Source organism: Hyaena hyaena, unplaced genomic scaffold (assembly GCF_003009895.1).
Source record: "Hyaena hyaena isolate Hyena2069 unplaced genomic scaffold, ASM300989v1 scaffold_44, whole genome shotgun sequence".
Lineage (NCBI taxonomy): Eukaryota > Metazoa > Chordata > Mammalia > Carnivora > Hyaenidae > Hyaena > Hyaena hyaena.
The window spans coordinates 4506049-4523892 of record NW_024080676.1 but is presented as its reverse complement, the minus strand read 5'-3'; the positions used below and the strand labels follow the sequence as shown (position 1 = coordinate 4523892).

At 44.7% G+C, this 17844-nt stretch overlaps 1 protein-coding gene across 5 annotated transcripts in view; it reads right to left on the bottom strand.

Moving 5' to 3' along the window:
• Nucleotides 1–1693: 1693 nt before the first annotated feature.
• The window catches only part of LCOR (ligand dependent nuclear receptor corepressor), a 141506-nt gene continuing 125355 nt past the window's right edge, over nucleotides 1694–17844 (bottom strand). For all 5 annotated transcript variants that reach the window (XM_039230241.1, XM_039230245.1, XM_039230242.1 and 2 more), the window contains one exon: nucleotides 1694–16456. In XM_039230241.1, the coding sequence (XP_039086172.1) occupies nucleotides 12127–16456 (4330 nt within the window). In that variant the 3' untranslated portion in view covers nucleotides 1694–12126. The remainder of the gene's footprint in view (nucleotides 16457–17844) is intronic.

The window sequence follows — 17844 nt, the reverse complement described above, 5'->3', positions numbered from 1 at the left end:
AGCAGGTAAGAGACCTATTTCCCCTCCCGTTAAAGAAAAAAAGGACAAATGGTAGCTGACAGTTAGGGACTTATGGTGACCTTAAAGGCACATTTTCTTTTTAATTTTTAAAAAATATATTTTTTTAAATTTGTTTTAATGTTTTTTATTTATTTCTAGGAGAGAGAGAGAGAGAGAGACAGCGTGAGCAGGGGAGGGTCAGAGAGAGAGGGAGTCACAGATTGAAACAGGCTCCAGGCTCTGAGCTGGCAGTCAGCACAGAGCCCGACGCGGGGCTCGAACCCACGAACCGCGAGACCATGACCTAAGCGAAAGTCAGACGCTTAACCGACTAAGCCACCCAGGCGCCCCCAAAAATATTTATTTCTGAGAGAGAGAGAGAGAGAGAGAGAGAGAGAGAGAGAGAGAGAGAGACACAGAATCCAAAACAGGCTCCAGGCTCTGAGCTGTCAGCACAGAGCCCAACACGGGGCTCGAACCCACAAACCGTGAAATCATGACCTGAGCTGAAGTCAGACCCTTAACCGACTAAGCCAACCAGGCACCCTGCACATTTTCCAATCAACTGAGCTCCACCTGATTCTTATCATGCACTAACTTTATTAGATCTTCATGATCATTTTAAAAGAGAAGCCAGAAACCAAATTTTATGTAAACCCTCACAGTTCATGTGTATAGATAATTTTTTTAAACACTGGGCTCAATAAAATACAACTGTGAGCCACCAGTTTGCAACCTCTGAATTAAAGTAAAGTTAGTAGTGACTCCAACAGTTAAAAGGAAATCCCTGGCCAAGGAATGAACACAGCAGGGCTTGGCTGGGGAGTGGAAGCAACGGAAAGAATGACCAGGCTTCCAGCTAGGGTTGCCCAGTTTTCCCGAGACTGGGCTAAGGCATGTCTATCAGCTCTATGCTCGGCGTTCTCAGGGTTAATTTGAGAGATGTCCCCTCACCCCAAGCCAGTCTGCACCTCTCAGACCATATTCTAGTTATCCTCCCATGGGATGAATGTGGGAGAAAGTCTATTTTAACAGTGAAAAGTCCTAATCTGGAACAAGATAAATTCTCCAAATTCAAATGAAGAGAGGTAGCTCAACTATCAGCTGCAGGGTTATTTTCACTGGATATAGTTTTGCACGTCAATGGCCACTGTCATGTAATGTATTCAGGAAACCGGGGCTGACTCCACAGCAATCACTGGCCCACTGGACCCTTACATAGACCCCTTTGGAGCAGAACTGAAAGAATATAGTGAAACAGGTCATGAGGCCAGTAAACCTAAGGCTTTCCTGCCAACGTTCTGCCATTCCCCAACACGGGCTACAGACAGCTGGGGCAGCTCCCTCACCCCCAGCAGCAGTGTATATTATTTAACAGTGGCTTACCTGGTTTACAGCTCCTCAGGTGAAACACTGGCACCTTTCCAACTCCGTCACGGGAATTCCAAGGATTAATCCACTGTGTTTTCTTTTACCTGAAGTTAGGCCTACCTCACAAAATGGCCCCAGATCTACCAGACAACGTTCCCTACGTCCCAACACCGTGGTTGAGGCAAAAGTGTTAGAAGTATACTTCTGGCAACTTTTCAACTTTGCATTGGCTGTAAGTTGAATACTGGGCTTCAGTGCATTCGGTTCCCTGTGCAGTAACTACACAAACACGCTTTAATATCAAAGAAGTTTAATACGCTGCAATAAAATAAGCGCCTAGAAAAAGCTCATGGAATAGATGTCAATGTTAGAGAAATCCCTCCCACACACCTTCTAGCTCCACACCCCATCCCTCAAAACCAAACAAGAAAATCTGAAACAACAAAGGAAATCCTTCCAAGCTTGGATTTCAGTGAGGGCCCCTTTACCAATAACAAGAACACAGTTTCCTACATGGCCTAATAGGAAAGTAAAACACAGAAGCACAAAAAGTCCACAAGATTTCAATATTTAAGAGACTTGGTACATATTCAAAGTTAAAATAACTCCAACTTTTATAGCTATACATATTGTTTTAAAGCAACTTAATATATTTTTAAATTTCATATATACACTCTCAAAGGTTCTTCAGGTGAGGTATGTAAACATTGTCTAATGAAAATTTTTCAATGTTTCAAACCAACAAATTCACAGCATACATTGAATTTTCATCCATTAAAGACACAGTATTTTCCTATACTAACACAGTGGAAATCCAGGCCCAAGAGATAAACATCTATCATCCAGATTAACACTTGCAGAATTTCTCAATTCACTGCTTTTGGAAAGACCACCTGCACACAGGTTAGGAGCACACACTTGGTACTGAGAGTCCAGAGACTCTCTCCTTGGGCATCTGGATCACTGGCTAAGACTCACAAGACAGCAAAAAGGAGCACATCTGAACAACTACGAGATTGACCTCGGCAATGACAACATGGGGAGGAACCAGAAAGACCTTAAAGGAACTGTAGAGATTCATCTTAGAGCTCCCTGGATCCATAGCCGGATCAGCAGCCCCTGCCCCAATCTCATTCGGAAGGGTCGTGGCCTAAAAAGAATAAAAACCCAACACGGCACCTGAGCTTCAGTTAAATTGCATGGGCCTCCTCTGGCCCCCTGGCCCCTGAAAGGCATGAACTCTAGCCTAAAGTAGGACCCTGGGCTGTGCTTTTCATACAGGTTGGGGTTGGATTTCTTACTACCATAATGCATATGAGAAAATAATGCCATGAGTTCACAAAGACGACCATTGCCCGTACACAGGCACTGGCCAATGACCTTGGAGGAGCTCAATTTTGAAAACTACTTGTTCCCTGAGGGTAAACAGCAGGCTTCTATTGAGATTAAGTGAGGCTAATAAGGGGATTATTTATTACAAGGTAATAACACTCGGGGAGCCTCAGGCCAGAGTTCTATTTTACTCGCACATAATCTACGACGCCCCCTCCCCGCCCTCCCACCACAGTAGCCACCTTCCCAATGACACAATATAGGTCAGTTTCTTTCCTCTTGCTTGCTTTCACGCTCAGCAGTGGAAAGTTTTATCCTAACGCACCCACTTCAATCTAAAAAAACACTAGTGAAAAATTCCAAACACCGTCATAAATATAAAAGAGAAGACATATTCCAAAAGCCTAAAAAACTACATTATTCTATTAATGGTTATTCGGGTGTGGGGTATTTTTCATAAAGTTTAGGACGGTCACAAGGAGAGGCTGCTAAACAGCTTAGAAACCTGTTGAACTGGACACGCTGGGAGACGTGGAGGAGGGACTGCCTTCCGTGCTCCGATCTAAAGGATCTAAATGTTTAACCCCAGACATTTCAAACCCAGGCACAGAGGAGGATCACAGGAAATGGGCTGAGCTTTTGAAGGTTCGGCAGATAGACTCAAAGGGCTTTTACTGTCAATTTAATTGTGTAACATAAAAAGTTCTTCTGTTTACAGCCAAATGAGCTTGGCCTCAACTAGATTCTGGAAGCCCCATAAATCCATGGAAAATGGATTAGTTTTCAATCTCTATGCCCAATTTTTGATGTGTCTGGTGCTGGCAGATTTCTCATCCATTGCTAGAGTTGTAGGACATGAAGAAGCGTGCAGACAAACAGAAGCAAAAATTCAAGTACAGCCACCTCTCCGGCAAAGGCAAGAGGTCTTAGCAAGAGCTGTTCTACCCCCACCCTATCCTCTGAGACAAGGGCCAACGCAGAGCCCAGAATAAATGTTATTACCTAGGGTCTTATTGCTTATGGGCAACACATCAGAAAGAACACCTGGAAATCTGCTCTGCAGATCTGGGAACTGACCAGTTTATCATACATATGTATATATATATATAATATATAACATAACCAGATGAGAAGAGGGGGCAATTAAAGCTTGGATTGGATGTAGCGTTACAGATCAAATGCCCCAAACAGCTCTCAACCTGCTGGTTTTTGTTCTTTCTCCATGTGTGAACTGTGTTATGAAAGGAAGTCCACTGCTCAAAATATAGTCTTCTACAATACTACAATGCAAACCAACATCACTCAGAACATGAATCTGTATACAGCACATGTAATAAATATTTTTAAAAAACTATTTACAACATTACTTCTTGTGAACATTAGATGAGAGCAAAATTTATTTCCTCCTGCAAAGGTTAAAAAAGTTTTGACGGTCTAGTTCAGTGCTAAATTCCCTGGCACCTAGTTACCCATTCACATTTCACCTTAAAATCAGATTTGCTTACAAATAGTATCTTAGAAAAAACATTCTCCAGCATTGCTATTCAAGTGTCCTCCTCGTTTGTTAGAAAAGACAAAGGGAGGCCGTAAGAAAATATGCAAATCATGGTTCAAGTGGATGCTGACCTCCCCCCACCCCCACCCACCGTGTGTCCGGTCCCAAGCTCCCTGCGGTCTTGGAGCCGAGGTTCTCAGTCCAGCCAGCTGTGGAGAATGAGAGTCACGGCTCACACAGAGGTGCCCAGGAATGGGGCACAGAGAAGAGGAACACGATCATAAAGCATCAGTTCCGTTAAATCTAGGGGTGCTCTGAATTGCAGACCAAGACTCCTGAGAGGTAAAGCTGCACACATCTTAGAGCAGATGGTCTCATCCTGTAACCATGGATTACAGGTGGGGCTGGCCCACATCTGCACAGATGCTTGCTGAGAGGGAAAAGGGGGAGGGGGAGGGGGAAGGAGGACGGTGAGGAGGAGGAGGAGGAGGAGCGCTGAGGCGCTCAAGAGTACTGTCAAGGTGCGCAAGGAAACATGCTTATCTCCCGTGGTTAATGAATGAGAATAGGTGTGTCTTTCACAAACATGAGAAAGACTAAAAATATATCTTAATGCTTTCTTGAGGCAACCAGTGGTTTCTCCATATTCCCACAGGTATGGGTTTGGAGTTCCTTGGGGTTACGACTAAGGCTCATTTCCCTGCACAGGGTGTTGAGAGGACATTTGGAAGGTATCAGTTGTGTATGCACAAAGTGGGCTGCCTGGGGCAAGCCCCGATGCCACGGCTGGCACAGCCACGCCAATTGTGCGAGACTCACTTTGTTCTGGGACGATGGGAGGACAGTGGGGGGAAGCGCTCAGATTCCCAACCCACACCGCATCTGCCCAAACAGAGTGAGGGTTCCGAGGCGGCACCCTTCTGCCTTCACTGTGTTTGGGGGTTTGACGGATGAGCAAGGTAACTGGGGAGGATGGGTGGCTAGAAAGAACACTTTTTGGAAAGCCCTTTCGACAGTTAATTTTTTGTTAAAATAAATACTTTCTATAGAAGCATTTGAACAGGAATATATCACTATTTACACAGTGAAATAAATTCCACAGTGGTGTATATAACTGTGTATTATATTGTGTATTTGAAATCATAGTCAGGAACACATAGTCTCCCAGAACACTGGTGAAACTAATTCCCTTAAGATACAGTAGCTCTAAAACAAATCCCTACCTGTGGTATAAACATACAAGATTATGCAAATCTCGTTTGTATGGCGTCTTTCCCACCAACTACCTCCTAAACACTATAGCTTCAGCTGCAAGCCAGCAGGAGGTGCAGATTATAGAAAACAAGTGGGTTGGAAAAGCTGATAAATGGAAGAGTATTTGGACTCAGTGGCTAAATTCTAGAAGGTAAATTAAGAGTTACGAAGAAGAGAAAGATGCGTCTAGTATGACACGTTTGTGCTCAGTGACGTGCTCGGGAGGTGTGGGACTGTCCCGGAGAAGAGCCCTCCTAGAAGGGGGCTGGATGGCACAAGCAGAAGAGGGAAGAGGGGAGGGTCCAAGGACGGCTCCTCAGGATGAGGTGAGCCAGGCCAGAGAGCCCGGAACTTCAGGCTACAGCTGCTGGTGTGCCAACAAGGGGCCATCAACATGCTGGTGTTCATGAGGTTGGGGAGTGAGCGGGCTGGACTCGAGTTCAGACAGGCTCAGGCCAGCGTTCAGGTTCACAAGCAGTGACCAGAACTTGGGGAGTGAGCTGGCAAACATACTGTACCAGACAAAGGAGGAGGAGGGCTCTAGAGGGTGAAAGAGGCATGCCTGTGCCAGCCAGGGGAGGCGCTGTTCTGGGCTTCAGGTTCATTACCAAGTCTTTGTGGGGAGCACTGCCACAGAGGAAAACGTAGAAGACTTCACACTTCTAGTTTTAACTACTTATCCTAGCAGATCAGATCCCGATTCAACAAATATTCAATCAATGAAGGGGAATATTTTCTTCTTTAGTGCACAGGCACTGCTCGGAAATAATGTGCAACAGCAGCTGTGTGCCGAGACGAACAGGTGAAAAGGAAGGACATGGTGCAGTGCTAGCTTACATGAGAAAACTGCTTGTGCCCAGCTGTCCTCATAACTGATCCTGAATGACATACTGCAAGGGGGCAGTAAGCCTTTTTGTAAAGAGCCAGGTGGTGAATATTTTATATTTTAGGCTGTGTCTGCTACATCTGGTCTCTGTTCTTTTTTTTTTAATATAATCCTTTAAAAAATAAAAGGTAAAATGCATTCCCCCAACCTCTGGCATACTATAAAACCACGAGCACCTGTGTCTGGGCAGTCTGTACCTTCACGTCCTTTGCCTACTGACCACCTTGCATTGGGTGGGGTGGTCTCAGGCCTCTGAGAAAGCCTCTGAGCATCACAGTACTTGCCAGGTGGGCCTAACTACACCACACCCGCCCTGAAACACGAAGCTATGAAGCTACGGGTGTCTCCTAAGCACCGAGCAAACAGCACCGGGGCTCTGGGAAAAGAAAGATTAGACAGACAGGAGGTAATGGAAGGAACTGATCAGCTTTGGCTCAATCCCAAGAGCATGCATGAGCAAGCATACCCTCTGCAGAAGTGCCCTGGGCGCTTCTCCGGGTGCCCAGCATGACACGGCAAATGCCTACGTCAGAAGTGCCATCAGAGAGCTCTGTGTTTCTGCCTGAGTGTGACTTATTATCTCTAAGGGAAAGAGGTCAGACCTTCAAGTCTTCCAATCTGTCCACTAGGAACAAGCAGTCTGTTCTGACATTTCATGGAATGAACTGAACGTTGCCTCAAAAGGCTTTCCATAATTCTGCTTGTTTTAAATACAATAATCTTTTATTTTCATTTTTTCCCTGAAAAAGAATTTGGGAGCAAGCCCGGGGAAGAATACTTACTGCCGGGGGGTGGGGGTGTGTGTGTGTGAGGACTGCCTTGCCAATGTGATCTACAAGAAAATTTCCAGGATTTCAGTGCATATCAAGCAGTGAGAAGACAACAATTAATGGCTGAGAAGTCAAACTGATAACTATCTGTTTCAAAATAATTGAAATAGTCACTGTTCTGTGGCCATTGACTTAAATTTTTTCACTGGCATGACATACAACTTTCCTTGGAAAAAACTCCCAGTATGGAAGCTTATCTTTGAGTTCTGGGGGACAGGGAAGACCAACAGTTTGGAAGCTGACTGGATTCAACCCAAAGATAGAATCCACAACTTCTCAGTCACACTCAGGTTGTAATATGCCCTAATTTTCTATTCTTGCCTAAAAGCACATTCAAAGCCCCTATTTTTCATTTGCTGGCTTGCCTTTAATAGAATTATTTTGAAAGGAGAGTATATGACTAAAACAATATTAGTGCTGACATGTTTTTATTTTCCTAGAAGCTGGCCCAAAATATTATATAATAAATACTTTGGGTTAGTGACTGGACTTTGTTTTGCCTTCTGTGAAAAGGCTTTTTCTGTACCTAAATGTGAGGGTCAGAAAATGGAGCATCCAACCAAAGTATTTTCAACTAATTTTGAGAAAAACCACATCTTGGCTTACCTTAGGGACAAACAAGAAGTGAGGCTGGAGTCAGGTCTACAATAAAGACCCAGTGAAATGAGAGCCCAGGCCACACTTAGAACTCTGAAGCCCTGCTTGCTCACGGGGTCTGACTTTCGAGGCTAAAGGTGGCCTCGCACTGGCTGCAGTGACAGGCAGTTCTAAGAAGGGAGGTGTGAGGCTGTAGCAGCTCACGAGTCGGCAGGTGGCCGTCAGTGTGCTAGAGCAATATACCGTGTCTCTTCTGTAGCAAGAAGAAATAAAGAAGTGTAAAAGGAAGAACAAAACTGAGGGAAGATAAGGGGGGAAGAGAAGAAAAGAAGAGGACAGGGAGGTGGGGAGGAAAAAGGAGGAGATAAATCAGGCAAAATTTGTTACTGAGGAAGGATTATTTTCTTAAGGAAGGAGGGTCAACAAACTTTTTCTGAAAGGTCCAGACGTAAATCTTTTAGGCTTTGCAGGCCCTTGGTCTCTGTTGTAGATACGATGCTCTGCTGGAAAGCAGCCGAGGAAAATACACAAACAAATGGGCATGGCTAGGTTCCAATAAACTTTTATTTACAAAAGAGTGACCAGCCCATATCCTGCAGACCCTTGATCCTCTGTAAGCCAAAAGACAGCCTGTATGGGCTGACAGAAAACCAACAGGAATGGGTGTGGCTCCCTGGCCTGGCACCCTGGGAGATTCCAATACAGCGCCTGGTGCTATGACAAGCCACCAGCCTTGCTGATGGTGGTACTTACACCATGTCCAAACTGCATCATGTAGCGTGCTGTCCTTTCCTACTTAGCTCTTAGGTCCTTCAATCAGCAGGAAGGCTGCCCACAGAGTAGAGTGACAGCCTCAGCTCTCACCACGAATCCACCACAAGGCAGGAAAGAGATCAAACCTCGGCTCAGAACAACTGTCTTGAAGTGGTGTGTTTCACCGATGTCCTATCTGAACAGCGTGTGATGCACAGAGGAGCCCCTCAGAAGCAGCACACCTGTGAAGAGTCGATGACCTGCGCCCCTCCTAGCCATACTAGTGCAAGGATGAAACCCACAGCCCAAGGTTATTGTTTTTAGATAAGGCTTGTGTAGAAATCTTTACTGAAATACAGATGCAACAGAACCAGCCTAAGGGACTAGCAATTGCAGATACAAACACACTAGTGACAGACATTCCAATGCAGGAAGCCTTAAGAGCAGAATAAATGTTCGTTGCCTTCCTGCTGTGCTGCAAGACTGCTGTGTGTCTGAGGGAGTGCTGTGAGGGAGGCTCTGGACCCTGACTGGGGAGCAGTCTCCATGCTGTCCTCCCAAGCCCAGGGAAGCTGAGGGGCTAGAAAACAGGGGACAGAAAATGGGTCACCTGAAGAGGGCCCAGCCCTGGGGAGCCATGGTAGAGCTTCAGTCCTTGCTTCCCAGGCATCCTGCAGCTCTCCCAGAAGTTCAGAGGTAATACCAGTGTTCTCTGGTCATCAACTTCAGCTCCAACACTGGGACAGTCACTTCACTGAGTATAGGCCCAGGAGCAGAATTTCCTTTTTTCTTAATTTGGAATCTGGAATGTCGGACAGATTGCCTCTGCATCTGGTGGGTGGCAAGCCATACTCTGAAGATGGCTTTAAAAGGGAGGTCTTTGCGAGACAGGGAAAACAAGGGGGTACTTGAGTTAATTCCAAGTCTGGCTCGGAGGTGTCTAGGAGACAGGTTTGCCAGCATTGGCTCTAAGTGTAAAAGGGCGTTCCAGAGCCAGCCCTCAAGTTTGTTTGTTTCCTTTTTCTTATTAGCAAAATTAACTGAATCAGCAAAAATGAGATTCAACAAATATAAAAATAATTCTAAACTTTTAAGTGTTCTAATTACGTAGAATCCCAGGCTATTTAAATGCAGCTACTACTATAAAGTGTAAGTTGATTTTAAAGATGATCCACTGCAGGGTATAAAAAAATGCATACACATGCATACCTTTTCTCAAAGGCTGCCTAAGATGGGAGAAAAAGCCATTATTTTGAAGTAAGCTTTTTAAAATGAAAAAGCACTTAGAAAAGTAATGGAATGAATTATAAACCCGAAACTGGAGGAGTCCCACCCACTTACACTGCCCCACACCTCTCCCTAAATTAATCTGAGCCCCGCTACAAGGCAGTCTATGTGCAGCGAACATCGGCAGACCTCAGCTGGTTAAGTCACCACAAAAACAGTATCCAGTGACGACTATATGAAAATATTTTTTTAAACTTTAAAACCACTTTTAAAAGATTAACCAAACCTACTCAAAACATACTAATGCTTCTGTGCAACTTAATGCTGAGAAAGGGCTGCCAACATACACACTCAGCAGTTTCATTAATATAGGTAGCTCTTGAATGGCCAAAGTCAAAGATATTAAAAAGAAAAAAGAGACTCATGGGATAGAGGAGACACTGGAGGGGAAAAAAAAAAGTCAAGGCTTCATTGAAGATAGTAAGCTTCCTTATCTATGAAATTCAATGCAATTTTCAATTTCCCATGAATCACATGCTTTTCTCCAGTCCTATCCAGTCATCAGAAGTTTTCATTATATAGAGCAAACTTTTCACAGAATGGGTAGAAGGCCTGTTTTATCGTGATTTGGCTGAACTATACATGAAAAAAGTCCATCCAGATCTGAATGGACTAAACAGATCTGAACAATCTAAATGGAAAACCTTGAGTAAAACGGACAGAGTGGCACCTGTCCACACAAGCCTACTTCTGTGACGGAGCATGTTAGAGAAGCTGGTTGAAGCTTGAACAACCAAGCGTTTTTTGTGGAGTGGCGCAGTGGAAATGTGGAATTCACACGGTGTTATAATGGAGTAACATTATAGGCATCAAGGTAAAGCCAATGCAACCACCTTAGGCGTCACTCAGGAAAGGCAAACAACATTAGTTACAGACCCCGCAGCTCTCAATTCTGAGCCATGGAACAGAGCCTGACATGACAGAGGCAGGAGTAACACTACAAGCATTACCTACCAGTATGGTGCTAACCAACTAGAATGCTAACACCTGCTCTAAACACGTACATTCACATGGGAACGCACCAACTGGACGTCAGCTCCATGTGGGAGGGGCGGGGCGGGCCCACTGAGACGGGGCTGCTTCCTCCAACAGCAAACTTGCTCTGACCTTTACATAACTCTGCTGTTTAGACCTTTCTGAGTCTCTTGCCAAACTCTCTCACAGAGACCCTGGGCCATATTTAAACCATCCGGCCTGTGCTAATTTACCAGCTCGTGAACGCCCCAGCACACTGCGTGGCAACAAAGAATTTTACTGCACAACTGGGGCTGGGAGACACCTGTGGCTAACAGCCACAGGCAAATGCACATGCACAAACTCTTAAACTTTTCTATTACTAGAAATAACAACCTGGCTTTCTTTGAATATGGAAGTATTCAGGGTAAGAAAGAATATTAGAACAGTCACTCTTAGGCTAATTGTCAAGTTACAGTTACAAGATGAAAAAAAAATCCTACATTTTTTCCCCCCAAAGTTGGATGACAACCTCGTTAGAGCGCTAGCAAGCTTGCAAGGCCAAAAGTTAAAATGATGGCAAGAATCAGTAATGCGAATCACCTGGGGGATCTAAACAATTTTTAGAGGTCATAACCCAATATTAACACCATGTGACACATCTTCTGTCCCATGGGCATATAGTTTAGAATATATCTTCTCAAATGACAAAGGATCAAAAGTGAGAGGAGTGACCAATAATGAACAGGATTTTTTTAAAAAGGGTAACAGAAATATTCATCTTTTATAATAATAAATTCCCTCTGCCTTCTCTACATACCATAAAAGTGATTTGGTTTAGCTTTCGAATATCATTTAAACAAACAAACAAGACAGAGAGGGAAGTTCACTGCTAGGGTTTGCAAAGAGGAGTGTCTGTTCAGGTACAGACACCACAGGGTGGCTGCTGAAAAGCTACTTTTATGTGCATGATGGTGGTCTTCTCGGCTACAGTACAAGTGCTTGTGCATCAAGTATAAAATACAAGCCTTTAATCACATAGATCAGCTTTTTAGCTTTTGTAAATTTAAAAACAAAAAGGATAAATAAGGCACTGTACTTTTAAAAACTAAAACTGCTTGGTTCCAAGTTTAAAACCCAAGGAACAACCAGAATATAATATATAACTTCCCTTACTCAGCCTCAGAGAAAGACTCTGCAAGTTCCCTTCTCCATCTGAGATGCATTTTTTGACATCTTAAATTGTGGTGTTCTCCATTAACTGCAGATTTGAAAGGCTGGATAAGCTTATAAAAGCAGGTTTAGTTAATGCAAAATGAAGAGTTACTTCTGTAGGACAGTTTAACTCTGGGCTACCAGCCTTGCGGTCACTTTGCATCCAGCCGTCTCCGTTTGCCGTGGGAAGAGTCCAGCTTTGCCTTCAGCTTTCGCTTTCTCTGGGCCACACTGCTCTCTGGGGTTTTCGTCAAGGGTCTGGCCCGAGCCTTTCCACTGCTCTGCTTCCTGCTGGTGGCTTTCTGTGGCCTTGAAGAGGATTCACCTGCCCCCTTATGCTTTGCAGGTTTCATAACTGTCTCCGAGGTGGCTGGCTGGGTGGGTCTTTTGTTTGTATTTTCTTTTTCCCTCCTAGAGGGAGGGCAGTTCTTCCCAGGGGACTTTTTGGGGATCTTCACTTTATTCTCTTTCAAGGATGTCTTTTTGGGTAGTTGGACGATTCTGTCCCTTGCAGCTGGCTTCTTGGCAGCAGGGGTTTTGGTGGATCCATCACTATGCTTTTCTTTGCTGGCTTTCACTGCAGGTCCCTTGTCCTTCCTGTCCTGAGCGCTGCCACCTTCTGTCCTCTTGCGTTTATTCTGCACTTCTGCTTTCGGCAAGATTTCAGATATCTGCTTCCCTTTCCTTCCCTTCATTCCATCAGTGCTCTTGGGCTTAATGGGAAACCCATCTGCATCCACTTGCAGGGCAAGCTTGGGGGACATCAGAGGGTTGATGCATACACTCTTACAACTTGGTTTACTCTCCACAGCCTGTCCACATGGGCTCTCCATTTTCTCGTTCTTGATCAAACATTGCTGGGCTCTGAGCTTTCCTCGAATATTGGAGTATTTTCTGAGGATCCGAGTACTGGCTGGGGTAGGGGAGTTTGTGGGAGGATGGCTATTTCTAGCTTCCTTGACTTCCTCTACGCTGTCTTCAGAATTGGGACTAAGGCTGACATCACTGCCGTCCTCTGGCTCCACTTGGTCAGGATTCTCTCGAAATTTAGCCCAGAGCTTCTGTGTTTTCCAATTGTTCCTGGCAGGAGTAGCTCCAGGAAATTTCTTCAGGTGTTTTTTCAAGCGCTCGGCCTGTAGTGAGCTGGGGTACAGGCTGGAAGGAGAGTACTTCTGAAGAGGATGCTTGACAGGGGGGATGTCTCCCGGAAGACGAGTATTGAGCTTCTTCACGATCACCAGAGACCGGGTTTCAGTTGTCTCTAAGAACCATTTGCAAACATTGGATAATTTAAAGTTTGTCATAAACAGCATCTGAACAGGAGAAAACTTTTGAACCTCCAACGAGCCCCTACATTTCCTCGACCTTTTTTTGCTTTTCCAAATCTCCTTCAGTTTATCTGACTTACTCCTTGATCTTGGCGTTGGCTGGGCTTCCTTCTCCAGCTGGATCCAGCCTTTCTGGACTCTCATGTACTGGGCATTGAAGTTGGCAATGAGCTCTTGGTTCTCTTCCTCTGCACACCATTCCACAAACTTCGGCTGGTCATCCACCATCGTGTCCACACCATCCTCGTCTAAGGGATCTCCATTCTCTGAAGCCCCATTTTCCTTTGGCTTTGGGTTTCCCTGTGCTGCTTCTTTTTCTGAAGTCACTTTTGCAGTATCCGAGGAGTCCAGAGAATGAGCATGTCTTAGATTGTAGGTTGAAGAGGTCAGTCTTGTAAGCCTCGGGGCCCACTGTGGGGGACCGGCTGTGTCACCACTTCCACTACTTGACAAGCCAAGTGCACTGGACGGTGCACGACTCTCGTCACCTTTATGCTGGGTATTTGCACCACCAACCTCATTCACAACCTCCTCTGTATCGTGTACAGGAATTGGTTCCGGCTTCTCTTTTGATTGTTCTGGGGAAGTACAAGGAACACTTTCTGAGGGAGCATGAGCAATTTTCTCACCTAACTTAGACTGAACATAGATTTCCAGTCTTTCTCCAGGCAGGGGCTGGCCTACTGTGGTTATGGGATCACTGCTGGGGAAAATACCTCCTTCTTCCTCTTTGACTTCTTTTACCAGCATGTTTTTAAAAGTCTGCCTGGTGATGACCCCACCTTCTTTGCCCTCCTGCTCCACATCTTTCTCAGGGGGGTTTTCATCAACATCTGGGTTTTCAGTGTCCTCCAGAGCTTTTGCATGGAAGCTGTCAGCCAGAAGGCCCTCGGGTGGTGTCTCACCAGGGCACCCTTCTTTTTTAGAACGTTTCATACCAGGATTTTTGGAAACCTTGATCTCAGGAATAGCAGAGGAGGAATCTGAACTTTGACTTCTTAGACACCTATCAGCAAAGGAAGGATCTGAAAGCTGACTTCTTAGGCACCTGTCAGAGGCCTCAGGGAGTTTTTTACCTTTTTTCTTCTTGTCCAAATTCTCTTCGGGTGAGTCAATGTTTTGATCACACATATCTTCTTCTGAAAAATGTTTTGCATCACTACTCTGTCCCTCTAATTTTCCTGTACCACCTGCTGTCTCACTTTCCTCAATTTCATTGGGGTTTTCATTAGTCAAAGTGCTGCTTTCCTTCATGAGTGGGTCAGTATCTAGCTCCTGAGTGTCTTCAGTCTCAGCCTCAGGACTGATGCTTTGGTTGTCTTCAGTGTTTCCCAGGCTCAGAGGAGGCTCCAAGCTCACTGGGGGACTCTGACTTTCTGAGCATGGAGGACCTTCCTCTCTACTGACTGTTTCAGGAGAAGAATGAAGCCTAGAAACAACATCTTCACTGCCTCCCTCAGAAATGCTCTCAAGAGAGGAAACCAGGTGACAGTCTTGGGGGACAGTCCCCTCCTTGATTTCTAGCAGTTCGACTGGTTGCTGGTCTCGTTCAGGGGAAGCCATCCCACTTGCCATAGGAATTGAGACCATGGAGCTGCTTTCTGGTGTGTCCTCTTCAGGAAGGTGAACAGGGAGAGACAATGCCAGGCTGGAGGCTGTCATTTCCTGTGACCTAGGAGAGCTGCTCAGATTTGGTTTATTTGTCATGGGGTAAACCTCAGGCTCTTGAGATTCCTTTTCAGAGGAAGCATCTCTGTTTCCTTCCTTGAGGGAGGTTATTTCTTTACTAGGTTCTTCGTGGTCATCCTCTCTGGGATGCTGCACATCCATGGTGGGTCCAGGGGCTGGAAGTGTAAGGGTCTCCTTGGGAGTGACCACTGCCTCTGGCTCCAGTGTTGAGCAGCTTGCTTTCTCTTGGGCATGTAAATTTCTGGCCAGTGTGCGAACAGTTGGCAGCTCACAGCAATCACCATTGAAAAAGTATCCTCGAGTACTCTTTCTGGCTGTTTTCCGAGAAGATAATATTGATCTTTGATTCTCAAAGTGGCATTCTGTTATTGGCTGACTGATATAAACGACATCACATTGGTTATCATAATCGTTTATCCTCAACCCTGATGCCCTTTTACTTTTCCGAGCTGTCTTAATGGAGGTTGATATCATCTTGGTTCGCGAATGTCCGTTAGATGGTTTGTGTACAGAGGGCATCGGGCTGGGGGCTAACCAACCATCTTTGGAATGATCAAACTGGCCCTTATCACTGGGATGTAAATGATAACTCACCTTATTTCTTCCTAGTGAGTGAAGATGGTTCTCCTGCTTTGGCCTTGAATCTTGTTCACTGGACTCTAACTCTTGGCGCAAAGGTGTCTTTGAGCTACACAGTAAAGCGTTCTCTTTGTCAGCAGTTCTAGGTGAGTTCCCCGTAAACCCTGAGTCCCAAGCCTCTTCTGATAAAGCTTTGAATGAATTTCTTTGAGAAATAAGACAGCTGTTGCTCTCCTCACTATTCTCAGGTGCCCCTTTTACTGTAATTAGACTTTCTACTAAAGCTGAGCTCTGCATATGGTCTTTACCATCCTCGTGTATTTTCACATTTGTGTCTTGCTCCTGTCCAGTGGTTTGCCCCTCCAAGCTTTTAGAGATGTGGTGGAAGTTTAATGAGGAAGAATTCGATGCAGTGAGGTATCCCAGAGTGGAACTATCCACTGAACTACCAGAATTAGGTTTAGTGGTTGGTAGCTCAGAGGAATCTTTCTGGATAATATTCAAGGCATTCTCTCTTCCATCTACAGACTCTGTCTCGGGAGGGGACTCCTTCAGGGCCTGTTCTGTCAAGCGTAGAGGGCTGTGAGAGCCCGATGAGTCTATGAACAAATCTACAGAAGTAGGAGACTTCATATTGAGACACACAGCATCCTTTTCCTTATGTTTGGTGCCTAGCTGGGCACAGCCTGCACTGCAAGTGGATGCGTCCATTGCTCCTGAATCAGGTCGCACGTCCTCGGTGCCTGGCTGAGATTCAGTGTACAGATCGTTCAGAACACGAATGAACTGCTTCTGATGATGGGTGCACAGTTTGACCATAAACTTCTCCAGTGGGGACTTCGACTGATTGTTAGAATCTACTGCTATAGCCTCTGTTGATTTCTCACTAGACAGACAAAGAGAAAGAAGAAATTAGTATGGTTATTCTCCAAAGAACATTTTCACACTATGAAATTCACCAGATGTTACTCATGTTGTAAAGAGAACGGACACTCTAAAACTGCTTCTAAGCGCCCACATAAATTTCATTCCATAAATGAGGGGTATTTATCTAATTAAAATAGAAGGCCAGCCCTGTTAGAGTCTCAAATTTTAGTAACATTGTTTATACTTTTTAAGAGAGCATTCACAGTAATTTTTATCTTATAGAGAAGAAATACCATTGAAAAGAATTTTTTGGAAAATAAAATTTTGGCCACATTATTAATTCCAGTAGGTCAACATATACTTTTGTTTTGGGCCTGGGTATTCCTGTGAAATAATCATTGATTTGTAAGTCCACAACACTGACAAAAATTCAACACACTATATTGCAAATCTTGGTTTGGAAATATTTAGAGAAATTATAGTTTTAACATGGTTTCTCAGCATGACTAATTGGTTGGACTCATAATTCTGCAAACAGTAACACAGGAATCCTTCTGTTCCCTTCTAGGGCAATGAGAAATACAGATCAATAATTTCACAATTCAGATACACTGAAAGATGGAATTACAAGCAATTGCTGGCTCCTAGGCTCTAAGCAAGGAAATAGGAAATCTCATTGTAAACTGTAAGGTTCTGTCACTGCAAGGAGGCGGCAAGCCCCCACCTGCTACGTTCTCCTCAGCCTTCAAGGAGCATTTTACAGTACTCCACAAGAAGTCATTTTACTTCAGACAGCCCCTGTCAATCACTTCCCTAAGTTATCCAGGACAACTCTAGAGTTTAACCCGGTGGAGGGTGGCGGGCAAGGATGATACCAGATTCAAGACAGGCTAAAACCATTTCCTGCTCAGACAGCTGAGTGTTTTCAAGAGCTGCTCTGTTTCTGGATGTCTGGGTTTTACTAAGCCCAAATAGTTGAAGTGCTCCAATTTTCTGGACTTTTATACAACTTTTCAATTTCTCTCTCTCTCTGAACTGTAATTCCTCAAGATACTATTATCTGACTATGAAACTGGTGAAGTACTGAGGGGAGTTTAACAAACTCAAACAGGCGTTGAGACTATTGATAGTCTCTTCCAGCTAATTCTTCTTTTCTTCAATCTCTGACTTTATCTCCCAGCCATGAGGTGCCTTTCCAGCAGGGCTTACCCTATGACAGCCTACATTGGCCTCCTACCTTCCTCACCTTCCTCACACCCCTCTGGCCTCTGAAGTAGTGTGCTCTTAATGGAAAGAGCACAGATTGTGGAATATGAAAAACTCACATTCTACTTCTAGCTCTGACATTTACTAGCTACAGGATCTTAGGCAAATTACTTAACCTCTCTGAACCTTGGTTTCCTCATC